Raw genomic sequence first — 27,076 nt, 5'->3', positions numbered from 1 at the left:
TCTAGATATTTAAATTCTGGTTTGGTGAGTCACTCAAATCTTGTGTGTGTGTATATGTACACACACATACATCCACACAGCTAAGAACTAAGAGGTTTCAAAGGTTAAGAAGTAAAACTATCAAAGTACAGTGAGTAGGTACTTACTGTGAAACCACAGACACAGGCAATTCACCCCCCGCAAAGTCCTTGGTCAAGAATACTCTTGCAACTCCACTTACAGGATTGTTTTTTCTTTTAAAATAAATGTGGAGATGGATATTGGATAAACAGAACCACTGCTTTTCTTACCTGAAGTCTAGTATTCATTTCCAAGAAGTAAAAATTCTTCTGTGAGTCTACAAGAAATTCCACTGTTCCAGCAGAAGAATATTTAACTGCTTTGGCAAGAGCAACTGCTTGTTCTCCCATAGCTCTTCTAGTCTCAGGGTCCAAAAAGGTGCTACAAATACACAAATAATACCTTTATCCAGTGATAAAATGTTTACTCAGTCAACTGATGTTTTATATACAAATAAATATATTCAAAAGAAAGTTACATCAACTTGTAAAAACATACCTAATAATTTTTCAAGACATAAAAAAATTTTTAAATTTTTTCTTTCTTCTGAAATAATAATGACTTAATTTCCCACTAGTTTGGCATAATTACAAAGTTTTACAAGTAAAATTGTTTAATATATATATATAGTCCAAATGATATTACATAAAGATAAAAGTATTCATTTGGAGGTAAAAGAAAGTACAACTATATCATTCAACTCCCATAAATTCTTAAAGGTTTTTAAGAAACACTTGAGTCACTAAAGCAACTTAGTAGTCAAAAGATCTGAAGAAACTTTAGTAAAGGTGGCCCTAATGTAAAGAAAGGGTGATGATTTGAAAGAAGAAATCATCACCAAGTAGAAAATGGAAGAAAGGAATAATTTTTATAGTAGAAGTAGACATGTTTAAAAACAGAAAAAAAAAAAAGCAGTAAAATTGAAAAAAAAAATGGTTCTGCTCTTATATTGTAACAAAATGTTTATAAAATTCAAAATCTTCTGTAATGGTATTTTATATTAATGACCTATAAAATAAATATGTTGTATTTAATTTTTATGTGCATTTCTTTTCCATAAAAAGGAAGTCTGAAAATTAAGATTAATGAAGGCCATGAAGTAAATTGGGCATTTAATGAGGTTTTACTTAATATAGCTAATAACAAAAGTATGCAAAAAGAAAATTAAGCAAAATGCACAGAGATCAGAAAGATATACATTTTATGAATAAAAGTTAATCTGAAAACACTTTTCAGATTTTCATAATAAAAATATTTTTTAAAAATGTTTCAAATCAATTAACCTTTGACTTAAGTAGCTTGAAGACAATATAGCAGATGTAGAAAGTTGAACACAAGTTTATATTCTGGAAATTACTTTTTTAAATAAATAATTAACATTGCCTAATATTCGCTAGCGTTCCCTATCCTACCACTAATCATCTCAAAATCAAGACTACAGAAAATTCTAATTATTATGGAGTTCTTACAAATCCAGGTTTTATTATTGTTATATATTATAAAAATTAATGTACAATTCATCAATTTCTTTTTTCAAGTATGCCATAAAACTGAAAAACTTGGAATTAGATATATAAATAAACAATGTACAGATCTGAAACCATGGAAAATCTTTTTGGTTTCTTACTTCAGTGTTTCAAGATTTATTATTTCTTCTTCATAGGTAAACTATTAAAACATATGATACCTATCTTTCAATGCCATTACACTTTGAAAAAACTGGTAACATTTTCACTATCTTTTCATAAGTTTCTTCACACTCAAGGGATATGACTAACAACTAGAAAACTAACACAACCTTACAAAACTTATCAAATCACTGAACAATCATTTTATCAAACTGCTGATGTAAATGTGATACTACCCTTCATAATAATGCTCCCAAATACAGATTTATAATCTGGAAGGGACCTGAAAGATCATCTAAGATAAACTTTTATTTGATAGATGAAGAAGATTGTGATTAGGAGATTTGCCCAAATTAAAATTATTAGGAGTCATAATTCAAACTCATTACCTCTGACTCTTAAATTTCAATAAACTAATACATGATAAACCAATTTCATTACAAGATCTCAAACCCTACTTAAGTAACCTCTCAGTAGATTCCAAAGCAGCATTCCTCACTCTTAGACTATAGCTTTTTTTCTTTCTGTATTTTTCTGCATATTTGACCTTAATAATATTATTTCACTGCACACTTAGCTTTTCAGATAAGCAACTAGATAAAATTTATATAGAGATATATCTGCACATTATTAAACAATATGTAGTTAGAAATTAAGGAAATTGTTTTTGCTTCTTAAGTCAATCTTTCAAGATTGACCTATTTAATATCCATAGATAAACCCTAAACTAAGGCACATTGCAACACCTTCCATACCTTAGTAGAAAATAATTCATGAGCTGTGTAGTAACAACAACAAAAAAACACATTGCCTGGTAATCAACCTTCTCCAAATTTACTTGGGATAGTAAAACCATAATAAGATAGACACAGCATGCTGCCTTATCTATTTGCAAAGCCTTTCTAGCTTGATAGGATCTATAAAATATGTCTGCCATGGTTATATCCTTCAGGAATGAGGGTCCCCTGTGATATTCAAATGGTATAATGTAGTAAAACGTGATCTGAAATTTAGCTTCTCATATTATTGAAATGCAAAATACTCACAAAGAAGGGACAGAAATCATTTCAATACACAATAAAACCTCAGAAGAAGAAGATAATAACAAAATCAAAGCTCCAACATTCAAAGCTTCCAAGAAAAATATGAATTGGTCTCAGGCCACAGAAGCACTCAAAAGGGACTTTGAAGAGAAAGTAGGAGAGATAGAAGGAAGATTTAGAGAGATGGAGGAAAGAATGGAAAGACAAATGAGAGCAATGCAGGAAAGTCATGAGAAAAAAGTCAACAGTTCGAAAAGCCAAAAGGGAAAAGAAATAGAAAAGCTCTCTCAAGAAAATAAGTGCCTAAGAATTAGGATTGAACAAATGGAAGCTAGTGAATTTACGAGAAACCAAGACACAGTAAAGCAAATCCAACTGAATAAAAAAATAGAGGGTGATATGAAACACCTCCCTGGAAAAACAGCTGATCTGGAAAACAGATCCAGGAGAGATCATTTGAAAATCATTGGACTACCTGAAAACTATGAACAAGATAAGAGCTTAGAAACCATCCTCCAAGAGACTGTCAAGGAAAATTCTCTGATATTCTAGAAGCAGAAGGCAAAATAGAATTGGAAAGAATTCACCAATCAGCTCCTTAAAGAGATCCCAAAAGGGGGGCAGCTAGGTGGCGCAGTGGATAGAGCACCGGCCCTGGGAGTCAGGAGTACCTGAGTTCAAATCTGGCCTCGGACACTTAACACTTACTGGCTGTGTGACCTTGGGCAAGTCACTTAACCCCAATTGCCTCACTTAAAAAAAAAAAAAAAGAGATCCCAAAAGGAAAACCTCCAGGAATATTATAGCCAAATTCCAGAGCTCCCAGGGGAAGAAGAAAATACTGAAAGCAGCTAGAAAAAAGTAATTCAAATAAGGTTAAAACAAGATATAGCAGCATCTACATTAAAGGACCAGGGGGCATGAAATATGATATTCCAGAGGGCAAAGGAACTGGGACTACAGCCAAAAATCGTATGCCCAGCAAAACTGAGTGTAATCTTTTAGAGGAAAAAATGGGACTTCAATGAAAAAGAGGACTTTCAGGCATTTGTAATGAAAAGACCTGAACTGAATAGAAAATTTGACTTTCAAATACAAGACCCTGGAGAAGCATAAAAAGGTAAACAGGAAAAAGACTTCATGAGGGATATTAAAAGATCAAACTGTTTACATTCCTACATGGGAAGATAATACTTCAAACTCAGAACTTTCTCAGTAAGGAATTCACAGAAGACACAGTTCTGAACTGAATATGAAGGAATTATATCTGTAAAGCATTTATGTTTTGTTCTTTGTGAGGCAAACAGGGTGGGGTGTCTTATGTCTGGGACCAGATTTGGGCTTGGGGCCTCCTGGGTCCAGGGCTGGTTCTTTGCCCACTGTGCCACCTAACTAACCCATGATGACATCTTTAAAATAGGGCTGAGGTGTAGGAGGAATAGAGTGGGGGAGGGGTAAGGGGAGAGATGGTCTGGGGAGAGGTAGTTTGCATGAAGGAAAGAAGAGAAAAGCTTATAGAGGGGAGGGGAAGAGGGGGAAGTAGTGGGGGAGTGAATGAACCTTAACATCATCAGAATTGGCTAAAAGAGGGATTAACATACATACTCAAGTAGGTATAGTAATATATTTTTACCCTGAGGGAGGGGAGGGGAATAGGGGTTGGGGGGGAGAAGGGAAGGGGGGAAGGGAAGATTGGGGGAGGGAGCAGTAAAAAGTAAAACTCTTTTGAGGAAGGTAAAGATGTTCTGCATTACTGCACAAGTATGACATATTGAATTGCTTGATTTCATAGGGAGGGTTGAGGAGAGAGGGAGGAAGAAAAATTTAGAACACAGAATTAGCTCAAAGACCTTCATCTCATCAGAGTGGGCCCAAGGAGTGAATAACATTCACACCCAGTTGGGAGGAGTAATCTATTTAACCCTACAGGAAAGTAGGAGGGGAAGAGGATAAGGAAGGAAGGGTGAAAAAAAAAAAAGGGAGTGCAGAGTAAGGGAGGGGACAGTCAGAAGTAAAACACTTTTGAGGAGGAATAGGTTAAAAGAAGATAGAAAATAGAGTAAATATCATGGGAAGAGAATAGGATGGAGGGAAGTAGTTATGATGATTGATTATAATGGCAAAACGTATAGTACCTACTTTGCTAGGTTATTATGAAGAAAATTCTTTGTCAAGTTTAAGGTACTATTTACAGGTTATGACGAACAGGATACTATCAGAAAAACCTGGAAAGACCTACATGAACTGAAGCAGAGTAAAATGTACTGTATACAAAATAACAGCGATAGTGTTAGATGATCTGCTGGGAAGCATATGGTTATCCTCAGCAAGGCAATGATCCAATATAATTCTGAAGGATTTATGAAAATTGCAGTCCATCTACAGAGAAAGAACTGATGGTATCTGAAAACAGATGGAAACACATTAAAAAAAATTTTTTTGACAATTCCTTAATCTGAAGTTTTGGGTTTTTTAACTATTTTCTCTCACACCCTAGCTAATATGGGAATGTTTTCCATGACTACATATGTGTAACTTATTTTGAATTGCTTGAATTCTTGGGGGGGGGGTGAGAAGGGAAAGAGGAAGAGAAGTTAGAACACAAAGTTTTAAAAAAACTGATGTCAAAATTTGTTTTTTGGGTTTTTTTACATATATTTTGGAAAATAAAATTCTATTCAGGAAAAAAAAAAGTCTAGAGGGGATGGCCAAATAATGAAGGGTTTTAAAAGCCAAACAGAAAAGGTTGTATTTTATCTTAACAGGGAGCTATAGTAGCTTCTAGAATAAAAGAATGACAGTGAAAAGGTGTGCTATAGTCAAAAGGAATATCAATTTAGCAACTGAATAGAAAATAGATTAAAGAAAGGAGAGCAATCAGAGGTCAGCCATCATAGTCAATAATCCAGGTCAAGAGAAATTAGCACATAAACTACTCCAGCACGGATGTGAGTGGAGATAGGGGGATGGCTGAAGAGAGATAAGCTGCCTAGAAGACAACTAATTGGAGGTGGAGACTGAGGGAGAGGGGACAGTCAAGTGTGATTCATAGGCCATGAACCTATATGACTTGAATGATGTCTGCAAAAGAAATAGGGCAGTCAGTTCGAAAGACTTAAAAACTCTGACTAATGTAATGATGAATCAAGATTCCAAAGAATCAGTGATGAATCACTCTACCCATCTCCTGAAAGTGAAATGATGAATTTAGAATGGCAAATGCAATGTACATGTTGGGATGTCACATGTGGTGATACTGACTCTTAAATTTCAATTTTGCAATGTAAAAATTTGTTTTGCTAGAATATGCCTTTTTGTTTAAAGGTTTTCATTTCCTTTTTGTTAATGGAAGAGGGAGGATGGGGGCAGGGCAAAACCAAAATGCTCATTAATTAAAATTATTTTTTTAACAGAAAAACTAGAAAGGGGATTGAGTGTTGGGGAAAAGACAATTGTTTTAGACAATATGAGTTTCAAATGCTTATAGGACATTGTGATATGTAAAATTTAATGTGGTTGCCTTATTTCTGTCCCAAGAGTAGGGAAAATTAGCTGGGGGTATTAGTTACTTAGAAATTAGAAGTTATTACACCAGTTTGGGGCATTAAGAATTTATTGAAGTATATTAAATATTACTAAAGAGAACGCACAGGTCTCTGAAAGATAGGCTAGGATCTAGGGGAGAGAGGAAAAGGCAAAAGGTGCCTTCACCTATGAGTCTTAGGCCAAAAAGAAGAAGTTCCTGTGCCTGTGAGAGCAGGCTACCTACCAGTCTGGAAGACAGGAAGTCCCTAACACATCACTCCTAGTTAATTGGTTGATAGCATTCAAATACATTGATTGACATGACTTGTAGGTGGTCTAAGTTAGTTAACTTCCTTTAGTTAGTTATGAAGGTCGGTCTACATTTCCTTTGAAATTCTCCTGACTCTGGGCTGGCCCTGCAAAACCAGCCAGAGTTCTGGTGTGTGGGGTGGGGGTGGGGGGGAGAAGAGAAGGGCAGGTCTGAATCCCCCAAACCCCATTATTTTCTCACAACATCTAGATGCAAATGTTCAATAGACAGTGATGTAAGAATAGAGCTCATGAAATCATGATGATTAGATATATAGATCTGATTGTGATCTGAAGAGAAAAGAGAGCTGAACCCCATGGGAATTCATCAGACCATCAAGACAGTGTGGTGAGAGAAAAAGATCCAGGATACCGCCCTCAAGCAAAAGGGTCAAAGCATGGTTGATAATCCAACAAAAGTTCCTGAAAAAACTAGAAATAAAGAGTGATCAAAACTATCTAATTCCGCAGAGAGGTCAAGTGGATGAAAATTGGAGAAAGAATAACCATTTCATAGAACTTTTTATAAAGGGCAAAATGCATGTAGTAAATATGAACAAAGCCTTGTACTAGGAATCAGGAGACCCAGGTTCTAGTTCCAGCCCTGCACATACACAACATATGACTTTTGTGGGGATAGGGGGGGAATGAAGGTTAAGTGACTTGCCCAGGGTCACACAGCTAGTAAGTGTCAAGTGTCTGAGGCCAGATTTGAACTCTGGTCCCCGTGAATCCAGGAGTTACTGCAATTCTGCTTTGCTCATACAGCACAGAGCCTTCTTTGATGAGGGCATACCATGTTGGGCAGTCCTTTTCTAGTGTCTCCCATTTCTCAGAATTGATCCCAAAGTTCTTCTGAAACATTGAGAGTGTCCCTGCATTGCTTCTTATGACCTCCATGTGAGTGTCTGCCTTGTGTAAGTTCTCTATATGATAGTCTTTTGGGTGTCTTTATGTTTGGGATTTGAACAACATGGCTAGCCCACTGTAGTTGCGCTCTCTGTAGAAGAGTTTGAATGTCTGGCAGTTCAGCTCAAGAAAGAACTACGGTATCTGGTAACTTATGTTGCCAGGTAATCTTCTGTCTGCCTAAGACAATTCAAATGTAAGCTACAGTTTCATGTCATGGCACAGGTATTGTGTCCAGGTATCATCAGCATACAAACAATGAGGTCGGCACGATGGCTCTGTAGACCTTCAGTATGGCAGGCATCCTAATACCTCTTCTCTGCCATACTTTCCTTCAGAGCTTCCCTAACACTGAGCTACCTCTGGCAACACATGTCACCCTCATCATCTATGAGCACATCCCTGGAAAGGATACCACAGCATTCAAAATTTCTTCATTTGCTGTAACTGGTGTTTCCACATATGGATGATGCAGTGCTGGCTGGTGGAAAACCCGTTTTCTTCATGGTAATCGTCAGGTCAAAATTAGCACAAGTGACAGAGAATCCTCAGAGGTTGCATTGAGTGCATAATCATCTACAAACAAGAAGTCACACACCAAATTTCCTTCCATATTACTCTTGGCTTGTAACCTTTTCAAATTAAGTAATTTTTCATCAGTGCAGTAGCTGACCTTGATGCCTTTTTCATTCTTGTTGAAGACATCTGAGAGCATCATTGAAAACATTCATGCATAGGAATAAGCATAGTCCTGCTTCCCTCCATTATTTTTTTTTCTGTTTTTTTCTTTTCTTTTTGGTGGGGCAATGAGGGTTAAGTGACTTGCCCAGGGTCACACAGCTAGTAAGTGTCAAGTGGCTGAGGCTGGATTTGAACTCAGGTCCTCCTGAATCCAGGGCTGTTGCTTTATCCACTGTGCCACCTAGCTGCTCCTTCCCTCCGTTATTAACTGGGAAGTACAAAAGTATGATCAATTATTCAGAACCCATGCAATCACACTATTGTGGAACTGGCATACAATACTAATGAACTTCTCCAGGCAACAGATTTTGCTATGATCTTCCACAAGCCTTCATGACTGACAGTATCAAAGGCTTCAGTCAGATCAACAAATGTTATGTATAGACTTCTTTTCTTCCTCGCATTTCTCCTAGAGCTGTCAGGCAGCAAACACCATATCAACCATTCCTAAGACCTTTCTGAAACCATATTGACTCACATGTAGATGACTATCTTCTAGGTGAAAAATCAGCCTATTAAGGAGGACCCTGGCATGAATCTTGCCTACAATGACTGAGAGACCTCCTCCCAAACCCCACCCCATGACTATCACGGAACAATTTTTTCCTTTTCCTTCATAGAGATAGTCAATGGAGGCATCCTTGAACTCTTGAGGGATAACCTCTTTTTTGCCATATAAGCCAGAAGATTTAAGTCAGCTTTTGTATGAGCATTTCTCTAAGCTTCACTTGCACTTTACTTTTGGTGAAATTAAATGTTGACTTCTTAAAAATGAAGAAACTATCCTGCTGGTAAACCCTATGGATTTCTCATTTCTCATTTTGCAGCTTCTGAATGTCCCCATCATTTTCATCAAACCAATCTTGATATTTGCAAGTGTTCTGGCCCAGATGAGTAATTGTGGTGCTATACATCAAATCTCTGAAAGCTGCCCACTCTTTTTTTGCTCCACTGCTACCAAGTGTGTGTTGGATCCATCCAAGTTAGGAACAAACTGTTCACCCACAGAGAAGCACTCTAATCCACTGACATTAACCCTTCTGGTAGTCATCTTGCCCTGGGGCTGCCATTTTTGTCAAATGTAAATGTTTAGTATGGAGAGGATAAGTCTATGATCAGTCCAGCATTCCATACCACACTTCGCCTTTGTCATTCTCAAATCCTGTCTGTCTCTTTTCCTTACAATGACATAGTCTATTAAATGCCAATGTTTGCTGTGGGGGTGCATCCACAAAGTTTTATTGCATTTAGGTAAACCAAAGACAGTGTTAGTGATAAGGTCATGAGATGTCTTAAGTAGTAAGTGAAAATTGCTATTGCTGTTTTCAACTACACTTCTCCTATGCCTGATAGTCTGTGCTTATTCTAGCATTTAAGTCACCAGAATTATAAACTTGTCCTTTTTTGGCACATTGATGAGGGTCTTCAATTTTGGCTTTGACCACATCAGGGTTCATTATGGTGGGAGCATACATACTGACAATGGTAGTATGGTGCTTTCCTGAAAAAGGCAATCACATTGTCATGAGTCTGTCATTCATTACTTTTGGGAGGCACACAAATCTGTTGATGAGATCAGTTTTGATTGTGAAACCTACACCAGCTTCATGGCACTCCCCATCACTGTGGCCACTCCAGAAAAAGGTATCCAGTTCCAACTTTGGTAAGCTAGCCTTCATTTTCTAGCCTTGTTTCACTCAGGACTGCTATTTGGATGCAATAACAGCTGAGATCTCTTGCAAAAAGGGCTGTTCATCTATCAGGTCTACTAGATTTCATGCTGTTCATAAGTGTGTGCATGTTCCATGTACCAGTGGTGAGCGGGATCATCTTCACAAAAGTTTTTATATTTTTTTGGTGTGTTTCAACTGCAGGGTAGGATCCTACCTACTGCAAGCAGGCCACAGTTAGGTTAGGTTTTTTAGGGCACCTTTTCTAACCACTTCCTCATGCCAGGAGAGGACCTATGCAGTCCTTATAAAAGGCTGCTCAGAGGCAGCTAGGTGGCACAGTGGATAAAACACTGAACCTGGATACAGGAAGAATCCGGCCTCAGACACGTGAAACTTACTAGCTGTGTGATCCTGGGCAAGTCACTTAACCCCAATTGCCTCACCAAAAAAAATTTAAATTAAAAAAATAATAAAAGGCTGCTCAAACATCCAGAGGGGAGCTGCTGAATCCCACTGCTACATCAGTCCAGGGAAAGGGTGGTCCCTGTGTGCAGGGTTGTGACTATAGCTCTCAATGTATATACATCTGCTGCTATATCACTTTCCTATTGTCATAGGATTCTGAAGCTGGTAAAAATGGTGAACTGGTATGTATAGGTGGTATCTTTTGACTCATACATAAATTAGATAGATTTATGAGGCAGAGTTGGGCAAAGTTGTCAGCCTCATTCTCTCTCTTCCAGAGTCATAGGAATGCAGAGGCAAGACAAAAGTCAAGATGATCAGAGATGGCTTGGGATGGAGGATCTTGGTATCTTCGATATCTGACCAAACTCTAAGCACTCCATAGCACCTGCTTCGGCCACCTTCACAGCCACTGGAACAAGTTCCTCTCCTGTACCCATTCCGCTGAAAGAAGTCGTCACATGTTTGTGGTAGACACCTCTTTAAATTATTGACAGGTCTGAGGTCTGTGTTACCCTAAAACTGGTTTAGCCCGTCTGCCAAAACAGTTTACTGGGGAGTGCCGACTGTTTGTTGGATCCACCGTTGAGAGCAGGGTGACCAATTAGACAGCAAACATGAAAAGCAGCCCTGAAAAGGGCTCGGCAGCCCTCACAACAGAGGTACTAGTCTTGCCAGAATACCTGTACACCCCACCATATTGTATTATTTTCTGTTACACGTGGTTAGTAGATGATCTAAGTCACAAAGCCACATAGGAAATTCAACACAAAATTTATGATCTAATACATCAACATAAATTGTAAAAACACTAGAAATTACCAGGGAAGGATTTCTTACAATTTAATAGACTCATGGTTTTTGGCACCAAGATCAATCTCACAATATTCTACCCCAATGAACATCAAGAATATGCATACTTATTCAAGAATACATTGATTTGCTGCATACATACACATACTAACGCCCAGTCTTCGTCAAAGTAGTTACAAAAGCTATCAACATGAGAAAATTAATGGGTATTTTAAAAAATTATTTATTATACCAACTAATTCATTCTTTATTTTTCTTAAAGTATAGAAAAGAAAATTTATCCTATGAAAATGATAGGCAAAATTTTTTAAATCCCCAAAGATTATCACCAATGGCCATCAACAATGGAAATTTACCTTGGTGCCTCCTCCACTACCTTTTGATTTCTTCTTTGGATTGAACATTCTCTTTCATTAAGCCACAACGCATTTCCAAGTTTATCAGCCAAAACCTATGAGAATCAGATAATTTTAAATAATTATAAATTTTAGATGCAAATTATATACTAATAGTAGCAGCTAACATTTATAATATATGAATTTAAGATCTATAAAACACTTTATGTGCACTACTTCATGGGATCCTCAAGATAACTGGTTAACATATTGACATATATGGAAGCTAAGGTCAAGAACTGTTGACTAAGCTGTTCTTAAATATGAAGCCAGCAAGAGACAAGAAAGAAACCTGAAACCAGGTCTTTCTGAATCCAGAACTCTCTCCATTAAACCATGTCCTCTTCCTCTAAACCACCTCAAAAAAAATTACCATAGAAGAGAAACTGTTTGACATTAACAACTCATAAAATAAAGATATATAGAACAATCCTTATTCCTATGTCCTTCCCAGAATTACTATGGCAATACATTCTCACCACTAATGAGAGAAGAACTACCGTATTTGGACTCTAACATACAAGTACATGTTTTACCATATGAGGAAATAAAAATGGCACTAAGATGATGAAATAGCTGGATTAGCAAGAAATAGATAGGAAATATCTGTGGAGACTCCAAAATTTTCTAAGGAACTGATTTTCAAAACTCCTCAAAGAGGGGAGGATACTAAAAGAATGGGAGGAAGAAAATCACAGTTTATTATCCACAAATTGTAGTTAACAAGGAACCACTGACCTTTATGCCTATTTTTTCCAACACTGTTCATACAATAAGGAAATCCTTAATGAAAGACTGATAAGGGAATAGGTAGGCTTTTACAAATGATTTATAAAGCATAACAAATATTCAGACTTATTGAATTCCATAACCAACAAAGAAAATAAAAGATAACACTGAGTTTATTTTTTGTTACATAAGAAGTAGGAAGGTATGTTGTGTTAAGAGTGCTGTAAATAGAAACAAAACATATGGTTTCAAATCTCAGACCTGAAAAATGATAGGTGTGAAACTATGGGCAAGTCATGTACTGTTTCTGAGAATATTTCCTTAACTGTCAAATAGAGATTATACATGCACTATTTTACCTGCTTGACATATAATATTTTACAAAATCCTAATATGTTATTATAAATATAGATTATTATTAATTTTAAAATTGACTCAGGAAAGCAAGTCTCTCTTATAACATGCTATCTTTCACCCTAATTATTAACATCATAAAAGATCCTTTGATAGAAAAAAAAAAAAGGAAGACAACTTGCTTCCTTTTAAAACCCTTCTGGGGGCAGCTAGGTGGCGCAGTGGATAGAGCACTGGCCCTGCAGTCAGGAGGACCTGAGTTCAAATCTGGCCTCAGACACTTGACACTTATTAGTAGTATGACCTTGGGCAAGTCATTTAACTCTCATTGCCCAACCAAAACAAACAAACAAACCAAAACCTTCTATATCATCCTCATTCTCTGACACATGGTTATCCTCTTTGCCAAGAAAAACCTCTTTATATATACTTTTAATCCCATCCTTTCCACATGCCCCAGAAGCTTGCCCCTTTGATTATCATCCCTTTCATCGGCAACTTTTCCTGACTATACTGGATCTACTGGCTCCTTCTGAAAGGCCAAAATATGTCCAGTATTCCCCTATCCTTAAAACATTTTTTTTACTTAAACCCAGCCAACCCACTCAAACTAATGTCAATGTATTGATTAATCATTTACTAAGCACTTATGTGCCAGAGACTGGGGTTGTAGAAACAAAAGTTAAGACAACACTTTCCCTGCAGGAATTTACATTCAGGGGATACCTAATGGTGGTATAAAATTAACAGGGGAATGGCTAAAAAAAATTATGACATATGAATGTAATAGAATACTTCTGTGCATAAGAAATGATGAAAGGGCTGGTCTTAAAAAAAGCATGAAAAGATTTATATGAACTGATACAGAGTAAAGTAAGCAGAACCAGAACAGTTTACACAAGGAAAACAACATCACAAAGAAAAACAACTCTGAAAAACTGAGAGCTTTGATCAATACAATAACTAACCATGATTTGAAAGGACCAATGATTTTACCCACCACCTCACAGAGAGATAATGAATTCAGGGTATTAAACACATAGTTTTTTTTTGTTGTTGTTGTTGTTTTAATATTGACAATGTGGGAATTTGATTTGCTTGGCTATGAACACATTCGTTAAAAAGGTTTTTCTTTTTTTTTTTTAATTCAATGAGATGGAGTTAAAGAATAGATTTTTAATAGTTTTTAAAAATATTATTTTAAAGAAATGGGGGAATAAAAAAGGGCTCCTTGAAGAAGGTATCTATGAACTGAGACTTGGAAGGATTATAAATATAACCAAGAGGGAAAGACAGACTGAAACCTAGATTATGAAAGGCTTGCAGTGTCAAACAGAGGGAAGTCACTGATGCTTCTTAAGCAAAGGAGTAACATAACTGGAACTATCTTTTAGTTCTAACACTGGTAGGTATGTGGAAGATGGAGTACAGAGCAAAAAACAGATATAAGGTTATCAATTCTGGAATTCTTGCAATAGCCGAGGCAAGAAGTAATAAGGATCTCGAAATTATTTGTCATGGTCTAAGTGTAGAGAAAAATATGAAGACAAAAGTCATGTGAGGGTAGAGCCCTCTTCAGAAATAGTAGAGTCTGGGAAAGGGTTGATTTAGGGAAAAGCATTTCACAGACAAATTTCTAAAAAAAAAAAAAAATCTATAAAAATGGCTCCACTTTTTCACCTACTAAAAGCTTGTCAATCCCTCGCAATCTAGTTCTAAAAGCATGACTAAAACACCTCTCTAAAGTTATGAGTGGTTTCCTAATTACTCAATCTGTTGGCCTATTCTCAGTATCCATTCTTCTCAACAACTCTGCAACTTCTGTCATTCCAGCTGCTTCTGCTTTACAGCTTCTGTATACATACATACATACATACATACATACATACACACACACACACACAAACTCACTCACTCACACAAAAGAGTATTACACTTTAGAAAGTGAGCTCCTAGATGATGGGAACCATCTTGCTTGTGTTTGTATCCCTAGCACTTGGTATGTGTCAAGGCTAACACTACCCTTTTGGTCACAGAGCCTTACAAGGTCATCTTTAGCTCCTCATTCTTAGCCCGATATCCAATTAGCTGTCAAGTCCTCTCAATTCTACCTCTAATCATCCATATCCTCTCCTTTGATGTTGCCACCACTATGGTGAAGGCCCTTAGTACGTCATGCCTGTACTATCACAATAACCTTCTGGTTGGTCTTTCTACCTCAAGTCTCTCCTCACTCCAATCAATCCACTGAGCTACCGAAGTGATTTTCCTAAAGCACAAATCTGTCCATATCACCCATAACCTCCCTCTGACACCACTCGATAAAAGTATTCTTAACTTATTCCTACTCACCACCACCACCACATACTCTGTGTAACCCCAGCACTTTAACACAGTGCCTAACACATATGAACTGCTTAATAAATGTTCTTTGAGTTGACTTGATTTTATGGATTTAGCTATCTGTCCCTCAAGAAATTCTTAAAAGCCTATTACCCTGCCCTCTTTCCTGATTCTCTTTCTACTCTGCCTAGAAAACAAACATATAAAAATAAAGAAGCACTAACAAATACCAATTCTTTTTTATTGTTTAGAATTTTATTTTCCAAATTACATGTAAAAACAAATTTTTACATCAATTTTTTAAAGCTTTGTGTTCCAAATTCTCTTCCTCCCTCCCTTCCCACCTGCTATCCCCAAGAACTCAAGCAATTCAATATAAGTTATACATAAGTAGTCATGGAAAACATTCCCACATTAGCTAGGTTGTGAGAGAAAACAGATTAAAAACAAAACTTCAGATTAAGGAATTGTTAAAAAAAAATGTATTTCAATCTGTTTTCTGATACCATCAGTTCTTTCTCTGGAAAATCAGTCATGATTTCCTCATCTGGAAAATGGAATAATAGCACCTAGAGGGTACTTGTGAGGATCAAATGAGATAACATATATAAATCACTTCGCAAATCTTATGGTACAATATAATGCTAGCTGATAGTTGTCGTCCACTGTGATCATCATCATCATCATCATCATCATCATCATCATCATCATCATCTTCTTCTTCTTCCACTGCGCCATCTAGCTGCCCCCTTTTTTTTCCTTTTTTTTTAAGAGTCATAGTGGCTTTATTGGGGACAGACAGACTACCCAGGCCTAGGAGGGCCCTTCTTCTTGCCAAAGGTGGGCACCACATTGACAAATCATCTGTTGTATTGCATCCTCCTCCTCCTCCTCCTCCTCCTCCTCCTCCTCCTCCTCCTTCTTCTTCTTCAACTACTACTACTGCTGCTGCTGCTGCTGCTGCTGCTGCTACTGCTACTGCTTCTACTACTATAAATAATAACTCTAGAAGAATACAATCCAAGAGATTATTTAAGAAGTGATGCAAAAGCAAGTCAAAACTTCAAGAATGTTTAAGCATGTCTGACAAATTAACACAAATTAAGGTTTTGTACCAAGATGCATCACTACTGATTATAGCGATAGATATGCAGGATCACAAAGAGAAACAGCTGTTTTGGCAACTATCACAGGGATCAATCAACTACATATTACCTTTTCTTTTCTTTTTTTTTTTTTAATTTTTTTTTTAAGTGAGGCAATTGGGGTTAAGTGACTTGCCCAGGGTCACACAGCTAGTAAGAGTTAAGTGTCTGAGGCCGGATTTGAACTCAGGTACTCCTGACTCCAGGGCCGGTGCTCTATCCACTGCGCCACCTAGCTGCCCCTACATATTACCTTTTCCAATTGAAATACATGGAATAGAAGAGGCTAGCATTCATCACAAAGGCAATGAAATAATAAAGCTTGTGGGAAAAAAGATATAGCCCGAGCTTTACTCGTTCGGTGTCAACCCCTAAGCATGAAAGCATCTGAATTATTTGCTCCATCCTATATCTCAGCATGTAATACTACAAATCAAAATTATTCTTACTAAAAACTACTAAGCAGCTGTCAAAATGCCTCAAGCTCTCAATACTAAAATCAAGGGAAACATAAGGAATCTATATCTTCACATAGGAAAAAGAAATGAAAAATCTGTTAAAGAAACTGACACACTCATTAGAGACTTCTTGTCAGATAAGAACTATGAACAATTAAATCTCAGAGATCAGGTTTGTAACAAAAACACAAAACAATTAACCAGCAGAACCTACTAAACTGAAACCCTGAATATATGAAATGACATTATTATGCAAAGTGGATCTACTTTGAAATTCCGGGGTGACAAAGAAAATCAAGTACATTGCTTTCTATAACCATTATTTGAGTTAACAAGAGCTTAAGGACTCTGACACCTCAGAATATAAGTTCCAAAATAAGAAAACCACCCAGAGGTTCTGAAATCCTCCTGTCAGACAGGAGCAAAACTCAGATTTGAAACCAGTAATTAGATTGTAATTAGTAATGGATACATAAGAAAAGTCTTTCATATATTCCATTGTACTTAAAAAATCTTTTTGGAGATTCAAAAAAAAAAAGAAAAATTATGGGTCCAAAGCTGATCACTGGATTTATGTGTTGGTTTTGTTAATGTTGCATTTCCTACCTGATATTCTAGACCAACAAATAACACTGTAGGTGAAAGATTTAAACCAAGGATCTTGATTACTAAAGACATCTCTAAAATAAAGGCAAATTCTTCCTTAATCAGTCTGAAAAGTTTTAGGAAAAAATTTTGTATATTTAGAAAACAAAATGGAAGGCTAAAAAAACATGCAGAACATATACACAAAAGATTATTATTATTATTATTATTATAAGAGCACTTCCTATCTTCCCAAGAAATTTTAGATGGAGATGCTAAAGAAAAAAATTAATTGTCTTAGTACCTTAACATTTTTTATGATCTAAAATAATCCAATTATTTACAAGTCTAATAATTGCATGCTTTAAATAATTCTAAAATGCAGCTCATTCAACTCATATGAATAAGCTGAAACTAGATGTAATTTTTTAAAAAAATCATGTGAAAACTATCTAGGTTCAAGTGACAAATAGGTATTTAATCTAGCCTAAACACCTATGACATTTAATAAGACACATAAAAAATGAAGAACAGCAATAATAATTCTTTTGATAGAACCAGGCAAAGTTGGCAAGAGACAAAACCAAAAAGCACAAAAGGAACTTGTGGGAATAAAGATAGTCAACTGAGGCCCAAAGAAATAAATACAATCATAAAAACAGAAAACATTTCAATCCTTTATATGGTATGTAACTGGATAAACAGAGAATGATGAAATGCAGAAGGATGAAACACAACCTTTAACTAAACTTTTACTCCAATTTGGAGTACAAAGAGTATTGTAGTAGTAATGAATGAATAACAGTCAATTTATTTGGTTAATTTAAGAGAATACTAAGTAGGAATTGATCTGTTGGTTAAAGAGAACAAGAGTCCCTGATTCAATTATATTTTAAAACTCAAAATTGCTTAATTACAGAATTTCCTAAATCAGTACCAAAGCTCACTAATTAGAATAGCCTCTCTCTTTTTATTGATCTAATCAAATCTTAACCCATCTTTAAGACCCTGAAAAAATTCAAAATCCTGATTAAGCTTTCCCTAACTACTAGCCAGAAATGATCATTGCCTCTTCCAAGGCACTTACTGACTATGCCATTTACTTTCCATTTTGCATTTACTGTTGGATATTATAAACGCCCTTTATATTTCTATATGATTATTATTTCTTTATGATTACAAGAATATAGAAGGCAGAAGCACAAATAAATTAGCAAAGTACCTTAAAAATGAGCATTGGACAAAATAACTTTTCCTTATAACATGGTTTTGCATATTGTTACTTCAAGTACTAGAACACTGAAAAGCTATAAGATGATTGATGAAATAATATTCATTATAAGGGGAGAGGATAAGAGAGTGATTCTTAGAAGAGGTACAGATAGGGAGGAATTGGTTAGAAGTCAATTAGATGGGGGCAGCTAGGTGGCACAGTGGCCCCAGATTCAGGAGGACCTGAGTTCAAATCGGACCTCAGACACTTAACACTAGCTGTGTGACCCTGGGCAAGTCAGCTAATCCTCATTGCCATGCAAAAAAAAAAAAGAAAAAGAAAAAGAAAAAAATGTCAATTAGATGCTTAATGACGGATAAGGATAAATAAAGAGGGAGAGAAAGATAAACAGTGATGAAAAATAGGATGGAGGGAAATGCACAATTAATAATTATAACTTTGAATGTGAGTGGGATGAACTTACCCATAAAACAGAAATAGATAGCAGAATGGATTAAATCTAACAATATATTGTTTACAAGAAACATTTTAAAAAGAGTAAAAATAAAGGATTGAAGTATGCTTTTTTTTATACTTCAGCTGATGCAAAACAAGCAAGAGAAGCAATCATGATCTCAGACAAAGCTAAAACAGGTTTCATTAAAAAAGATAAACTGGGAAACTACATTATGATAAAAGGTATCATAGAAAATGAAGCTAAATAAATACTAATCCTATATCCACTAAATGCTATACATATAACATCCAAATTTTTAAAGGAAAAGATAAATGAATTACAGATGGAAATAGATAGCAAAACTATAATAGTGGGGCACTTCAATCTTCCCCTCTCAGAACTAGATAAATATGACCAAAAAACAACTTAAAAAGAAGTTAAGGAGATGAATAGAATCTTAGACAAAAAAAATTCAATGGAGGCTAAATAATCAAACCTTAAAGAATGAGTGGATTAAATACAAAAACAAAAATACCTGGGAGTATATCTGCCCAGATAATCACAGAACTACACAAACATAATTAAAAATACTTTTTTTTTGGTGAGGCAATTGGAGTTAAGTGACTTACCCAGGGTCACACAGCTAGTAAGTGTCAAGTGTCTGAGGCCAGATTTGAACTCAGGTCCTCCTGAATGCAGGGCTGGTGCTTTATCGACTGGGCCTAGCTGCCGCTAAAAATACTTTTTATACAAATAAAGTTAGATTTAAATAATTGGAGAAAAATATATTGTTCATGGGTGGGCAGTACCAATATAATAAAAATGACCACTTTCCCTAATCTATTTATTCAATGTCATTCCAATTAAATTACGAAAAACTATTTTATTGAGCCAATAAAAATAATATAATTCATTTGGAAGAACAAAAGGTTAAGAATAGCAAATGAGAGGGCAGCTGGATGGCACAGTGGTAAAGCACTGGCCCTGGATTCAGGAGTACCTGGGTTCAAATCCGGCCTCAGACACTTGACACTTGCTGGCTGTGTGACCCTGGGCAGGTCACTTGACCCTCATTGCCCTGCAAAAAAAAAAAAAAGAAGAATAGCAAATGAATTAATTTTGTTTTGTTTTTTGTTTCTGTGGGGCAGTGAGGGTTAAGTAACTTGTCCAATGTCACACAGCTAGTTAGTGTCAACTGTCTGAGGCCAGATGTGAACTCAGGTCCTCCTGAATCCAGGGCCGATGCCTTATCTATGGCACCACCTAGCTGCCCCCAAATGAATTAATTTTTAAAATGTAACATACATACCTCAGAGGGCAGCAATCTGACTTTGCCCTAGATCAGAGCACTCAGGAAGTACTAAAAGCTTACAGGTCCCCAGCAGACCCTGAGATCATGAAATAACACAATTCAATACTTTAAAAAAGCAGCAACAGCACCAGCCAAGGCCTTCAAAGTCAGGAAGCTGGCTAGAAGGATTAGAAAACAAAAAGCAAATAGCACCATAAAGCACCATTATGCTGGCAGGAAAAATCAGACAAACCCAGAAGAAGAGAATGATTCTAAAACATCCTCAAAGGAAAATACAGCTCGGGCACAAACTCAATTAGAATTCCTAGAGGTAATAAAGAGTTTTAAATGAAAAGTTTATAAAAATGCTTTCTATACATGAAATGAGAGCACTTCAGGTAAAAAATGGAAAACATATCAAGAGCTATGCAAGAAAGAATTGGGAAGGGCATTAACAGGCTGGTACAAGATGTACAAAACCTTGCTGGGTATCTTCCTCTCTCTACTCCCCAACCCTTTTCAACTTCCTTTTGTGTATTCTCTTCCCCATTAGACTGTAAGCTTCTAAGATTTTTGAGAGCAAAAATTGTGTTTTTTAAATTATTACTTGGGGGGCACCTAGGTGGCACAGTGGATAAAGCACCAGCCCTGGATTCAGGAGGACCTGAGTTCAAAGCCACTTACTAGCTGTGTGACCCTGGGAAAGTCACTTAACCCTCATTGCCCCGCAAAAGAAAACAAAACAAAAACAAAAACAAAAACAAAAACAAATTATTACTTGTATCCTCAGACCTTGTCATAGTACCTGTAATGGCACTTACTAAATATTTACTGATTGACATACACATGCAAACAACTGTACAGAAATACATTTCACTCAAAAAAGAAATATTAAGGAAAGGGGTAGAGGGAGAATTAGAAGGAGGGAAGATGGCAAATTGAGAAAGGATGAATCCTAAGCAAAACAAAATCTAAGGATGCACAACAATATAGATGGCTCTTTTTGAGGCAGCAAAGAATGGGAATCAACGGACTCCACAAACTGGGAAAGAGATGAACAAGTTATAGTATGTAAATGTGATGTAATAGTACTGTGCTGTAAGAAACAATGAAGGAGATGCTTTCAGAGAAACCTGGAAAGACTTCTATGAACTGATAAAGAGTGAAGTGAAACTGAAAATAGGCCAGGATATCCGAATTATAGAGCTTATACGGAGGAGTAATGTGTAAGAAGGCCAGAAAAGAAGGGGCGCACAGCTATGAAAAGCTTTAAATTCCCCTTCCCCCAAAGGCATTATATTTGATACAGGAGGCAACAGGAAGTCACTTAAGCTCACTGAAGCTCACTGAAGCAGGAGGGTGATGAGATCAGGCTTATACTTTACAAAAATCACAGTGGCATCTGAATGGAGGATAGACTAGAACAAAGAAAGACATGAAGCAGACAGTTAGAAAGCTATTGTAATAATCCAGGAGATAGATGATGAAGGCCTGTACTACAGTTGTGGCTATGTAAGTAAAAAGGAGAATTATATTAGAGAGAGTATGCAAGTAGAAATGACAAGATTTGATAACGGACAGATATGTGGGATAAATGAGAGTTAAAACTCAAGGATGAAACAAGGATGGTACCCTGGACAGTAATGGAGAAGTTTAATGGGGTAGTTCTAGGAAGAAGATGAATGTATTGTTGACATGTTGAAATTGAGAAGCCTAAAGACATTGAGATGAATGAGGCAATTGGAGAAATATGGCTATAATTCAGCAGAGAAACTAGGGATGGATATACAGATCTGGGAATCACCTGCATGCATAAAGATACTTGAACCCCTGAGATCTGATGTGATCACCAAGTGAGATTATAGAGTAAAGAGATAAGGGTACCCAGGAAAGAACCTTGTGGAGACACTAACAATTAGAAGATAACATATGGATAAAGAGCAGGAAAAGGGAATTGAGAACAGTTGGATAGATAAGAGGAAAACCAAGAAAGACCAGAAGTATCATAAAACCTAGAGAGGATAGAATATCCAGGAGAAAGCGATCAGTACTTCAGAGGTCAAAGAAAGATACAGTTTGAGAAAAGGTCATGAGTTTTAGCAATTAAGAGATCAATGGAAATTGCAGAGGGTGGTTTCAGAGTAGGAAGTATTTCATTTTTATTTTTGCATTGTCCATCCATAGCACATAATAGGTACTTAATACTTACTGATGTAGAAGTTAAGATGACCCTGAAAACTCAAATATCCTGAGATCATTGATCTCATAGATTTAGAAGTTCTCTCAATAATGCAGATCACAACTCATCCATGGCTGCCAATTCTGTGGCTTTTGTCCATGTGTTCACGTAAGTTCACTACAGGAAACTTATCCAAAGTGTCTGAGGCCCTCCTCACTTTCTCTTGAAATCTCAAGGGTACCATTGGTATCCTAGTGCTATATACCTGATACTGTCTCACTCTTGTCATGGGACCAGCCTATCTTCATTTCCTATCACACCTTCCCTGATGAGAATCTTTTACTCTAGTTCCTCTTCCAATACATGCTGCAGGGTACTCACACCTACCATGTCCCTCTCCATTGCTCTACCAAACCCCCACATAAGCCCTGTAGATGCCACAAAATCTATTGATGTTACAAATTTTTACAGATATTCCAAAATAGAAATAAACCAGTCCGTCCTCCAGATACCACCACATAAACCATTACCACATGAATATATAGTAAGTACTTTCAGCTAAACAAAGTGTTTCCTTTCCACATAATACTTTTGTGAGGTAAGTAGTACAAGTATTAACTCTATTTTACATATAAAAAAACTGAGATTCAGGGAGTCTCAGGGTCATAAAATGGAACACAAACTAAAACCCAAGTCTCTCCTTAATCCAATTATAGTAGTCATTTCCAGTATAATTTGAAATCTTCTTCTGGACTATTTCCAAGTAAGAATCATAACCCAAAAGTTTCATGAAAATAAGTAGTGTAGCCTCCAGGGGTTTAGGCCTCAGGTTAGCTAGATTATTAAACTTGATTGAAAATACACCAGTCAATCCATAATTGATGGTCTTAGTCAGGGGAAAATCATTATTTTAAGATTTATTAGAAAAGCATTTTCAAATGTACTAACCTGAATTTCTATATGCCGGGGATTATCAATAAATTTTTCTATTAGTAACCTATCATCACCAAAACTTGAAGCAGCTTCTTGAGATGAAAATCTAAAACCATCCCTTTAAAAAAGAAGAAAAAACAGGTGTTAAACTAACGAGAGACAAAACTCAGTACAAACATATACTTATTATAAAGAAGCCTTTTGATTAAAATATTTTCTATATTTTCTAGACCAAAACTGAATTCAAAAGAAATTAATCTTTTAAAAGTACTTATTCTCTGATTTTGAGGCTAGTTTAAGAATTTATACATTTCTTATAGAGGACCAAAATTCATTTCTGATACAAAAGTAAATACTACAAAGGCAAAATATATAATATTCATGCTTTCCTTTTTAAAATCTAGTAAGTGTACATTTTTTTAAAAAAGCTACTCAATGGAAGAATCTAAGAAAAAAAAGCAGAAGTCTTTATTTTGTAAACACTGAAAATGCTATTAAAATATTTGATTATAACAAAGAAGAAGCTATTAAAATATCACACATTAAAATGTATATACTCAACTGAAAAACTCAAAAATTTATTTTCAGATGACTGATATAAAAGCCAATAATATGTATTAGCTAAAAAAAATATAAATAACTACAATATGGTTAAGTGCATAGAAGAGATTTAATGAGAGAAATATTATTTCTTTCTTAAAGACAGGGAATCTTCTGGGGGATACATCTCTGGAGCTGGGCCTTGAAGGATGAAAAAATTTCCACTAGCAGAAATAGGGAAGGTTACGGTAAGGACTATATTTAAGACAAAGGAAATTATTTGACCTAAGATACGGGCAGAAAATCCTAAGTTGAATCAAGAGAAGAGCCAAAATTCACTAAAATCTAAAATACTTAATGGAAGTCTATTGTTGTGGCTGAAAAAGAAAATCAGCTTGAGCCATATTGTAAAAGGTATTGAGTATCAATCAGATTAAGAAGTTTTAAAGCTCTCGTGTACCTACAGTAATCTAATTAGGTCTATATCCTCTTTTTTTTTTTTTTTGAGGGGGCATGACTGGTAAGGTGGTTTAAACCTGTGATTCTCACTATGTTCTCATTCCTGGTGGAGAAATTCTCTACCAATGCAAATCAACAATTTGCCTGTATTGCTGCTTAGTCATATTCACCATATGCTTCCTCAGTGCCCCCTGGGTGATATTCATTTTCAACTCTTACAAGAAAAAATGTTTTATACCCATACAATACAACTTGAATATTGATATAAAAATGATGGATTTTTTTTTAAGTGAGGCAATTGGGGTTAACTGACTTGCCCACGTCACACAGCTAGTAAGTGTTAAGTGTCTGAGGCTGGATTTGAACTCAGGTACTCCTGATTCCAAGGCCTATGCTCTATCCACTGTGCCATCTTGATGGATCTTTTTAAAGGAGAATTTGAGGTCATTAAAAGATCTGCCTAATTACACAAAGGCTATTTAGCCAGCTCTTCTTCTCCTATTCAATTCTGTATCAACTCAGTGAATGTTTGCAGTGTCTGTGCAAGATGTGTTTGTATATGTATACATATATAGGCATGTATGCACATGCACACATGTAAACCTCTATAGGTTATACATCAAACTTATAATAGTCTGAACAAAAAACATTTTTCATACACCTTTTTTTCTTAGATGAAGTGTTAGTTCAAACTCCTTTGAATGATTGTGAATCTCATTTAGAAAGCGCTGCAATATTTTGGGACTTGATATAATCAGTACAATGTCATATAAAAAAGGAACATATACAGAAATCCTCTCAAACTTGGACTCTGTGCTAGATGTTTTCCATAATAGTGGCAAATCTTTCTCAACCACATGTATCCCTATTGTATGTCTCAACTGATGTTATTGATCAGAGAGGCATTGAACCAGGTTGTCTCCATCATGTTTCTTATACAAGGAATCCTGTGTAATTCCGACATTTACATAAGACATAAATTGTTGAAGAGCCTTTAAAGTGTTTTGCTCTATGAAATCAAATGCTTTCATATATTCAAAAAACAGTAAGTACGATGAGATCTTGAATTCCTTTTTTCTTTTCTTTTCTTTTCTGTTTTGTTTTGGTTTTTTGTGGGGCAATGAGGGTTAGGTGATTTGCCCAGGGTCACACAGCTAGTAAGTGTCAAGTGTCTCAGGCCGGATTTGAACTCCGGTCCTCCTGAATCTAGGGCCAGTGCTCTATCCACTGCGCCACCTAGCTGCCCTGATTTTATATTCTTTATATAGGATCTTATATGGAATAACATTTGTGAAAGCTCCCTTCCCTTCTATATCTAATAATAATAATAATCAAAGAATCAAAACATTTCAGAATTTAGAGAGCTGCCATTTAGTCCAATTAATACCCCAAAAAAAGAATGATCACTACAACACACTAAACAAATGGTCATCCAGCCCCTGCTTGCAGATCTTTAATGAAGAGGAACCTAGTATCTCCCAAAGCAGCCAATTCCATTTTTAGATAGCATCGACAGGAGGGTTTCATTAACACCTAGGCTAAATATCCTTCTGTACCAAATGGTCCAAATGATGCCATGTGGGGCCCAAAAGAAAACAACTGAATTCATTTTCGATAGCACGGCCTTTCAAGTATTTTAAGACAACTATAAAACTCACTCTGGGGGCAGCTAGATGGCGCAGTGGTTAAAGCACCAGCCTTGAATTCAGGAGTACCTGAGTTCAAATCCGGCCTCAGACACTTGACACTTACTAGCTGTGTGACCCTGGGCAAGTCACTTAACCCCAGTTGCCTGCAAAAAAAAAAAAAAGAAAGAAAAAGAAAAAGAAAAAAAAAACTCACTCTGAGTGTTTCCCAGGTTAAATATCCTTATTTCCTTCAATAATTTTTAATATAGTATAGACCTGAGGTCCTTTCCCATTTTGGGTGCCCTTCTCTAGTTTCTCTCTAGCTTATGAAATCCTTTCTAAAATATGGCAACCAGAAATGAATACAAACCTTAAAATGAGGCCTGAGTACAGTCTGACTAGCACCTTATAATTTGTGAAGCTATGTCTTTCAGTGCAGCCCAAGAACACATTAGCTTTCTTAGCTACCATATTATATTATCATTCACATACTTTCGATATGTTCCCAGGTATTTTTTTCTGACAAATGCTGCCCTACCATGGACATTTTGTCTTTTACTTGTAAATTGGACTTTTAAAATACAAGTACTCTCTCCAAAGTAACCAATGATCTTTTGATTACCAAATATGGTGATCTTTTCTTCGTTCTTATAGATCTTGACAGTTTTGTTACTTTTGGTGTTTCTTTTAAATTTCTTTCAATTATTTCACATTTATAAAGCAGGAAAGGAAGAAAAGAGGAATGGAGGGAGGAAGGGGGAGAAGAAGGAAGGAGAGAAGAGGAAGGGAGGGAAGGAAGAAGGAAAAGATACAGAACCCTTGTATCATATTAGCATCCTTAACAAAAACATATTCCCACATTGGTCACAGCCAAAAATGCATTCTTATTCTTCATGTGAATACTTCTATTATGAGGCAGGCAGAATTCTTTTTTTATCAGGCCTCTACAATCATTGAAGATCATTTAGTTGACCATAGTTCTTATGTCTATAAAAATTGTTTCTTATAATATTATTTTTATAAATCGTTCTGGCTCTTCTCTCTTCACTCTGCATCAGTTTGTACAAGTTTTATCATGTCTCTCTGAAATCATCTTTTCCCTCATTTCTTTTTTTGTTTGTTTGTTTGTTTTTTTAGTGAGGCAGTTGGGGTTAAATGACTTGCCCAGGGTCACACAGCTAGTTAAGTGTCTGAGGCCAGA

General features: G+C 36.1%; 1 protein-coding gene across 1 annotated transcript in view; it reads right to left on the bottom strand.

The window, feature by feature from the left end:
• Positions 1-27,076, bottom strand: part of PCCA (propionyl-CoA carboxylase subunit alpha) — a 496,164-nt gene that overhangs the window by 290,454 nt on the left and 178,634 nt on the right. Inside the window, 3 exon segments of the mRNA XM_043998838.1 lie at positions 291-441; positions 11,523-11,617; positions 23,264-23,366. Of these exon segments, the coding sequence (XP_043854773.1) occupies positions 291-441; positions 11,523-11,617; positions 23,264-23,366 (349 nt within the window).

The sequence above is a fragment of the Dromiciops gliroides genome, chromosome 3, assembly GCF_019393635.1.
Source record: "Dromiciops gliroides isolate mDroGli1 chromosome 3, mDroGli1.pri, whole genome shotgun sequence".
Taxonomy (NCBI): domain Eukaryota; kingdom Metazoa; phylum Chordata; class Mammalia; order Microbiotheria; family Microbiotheriidae; genus Dromiciops; species Dromiciops gliroides.
This window is presented reverse-complemented; position numbering and strand designations above follow the sequence as displayed.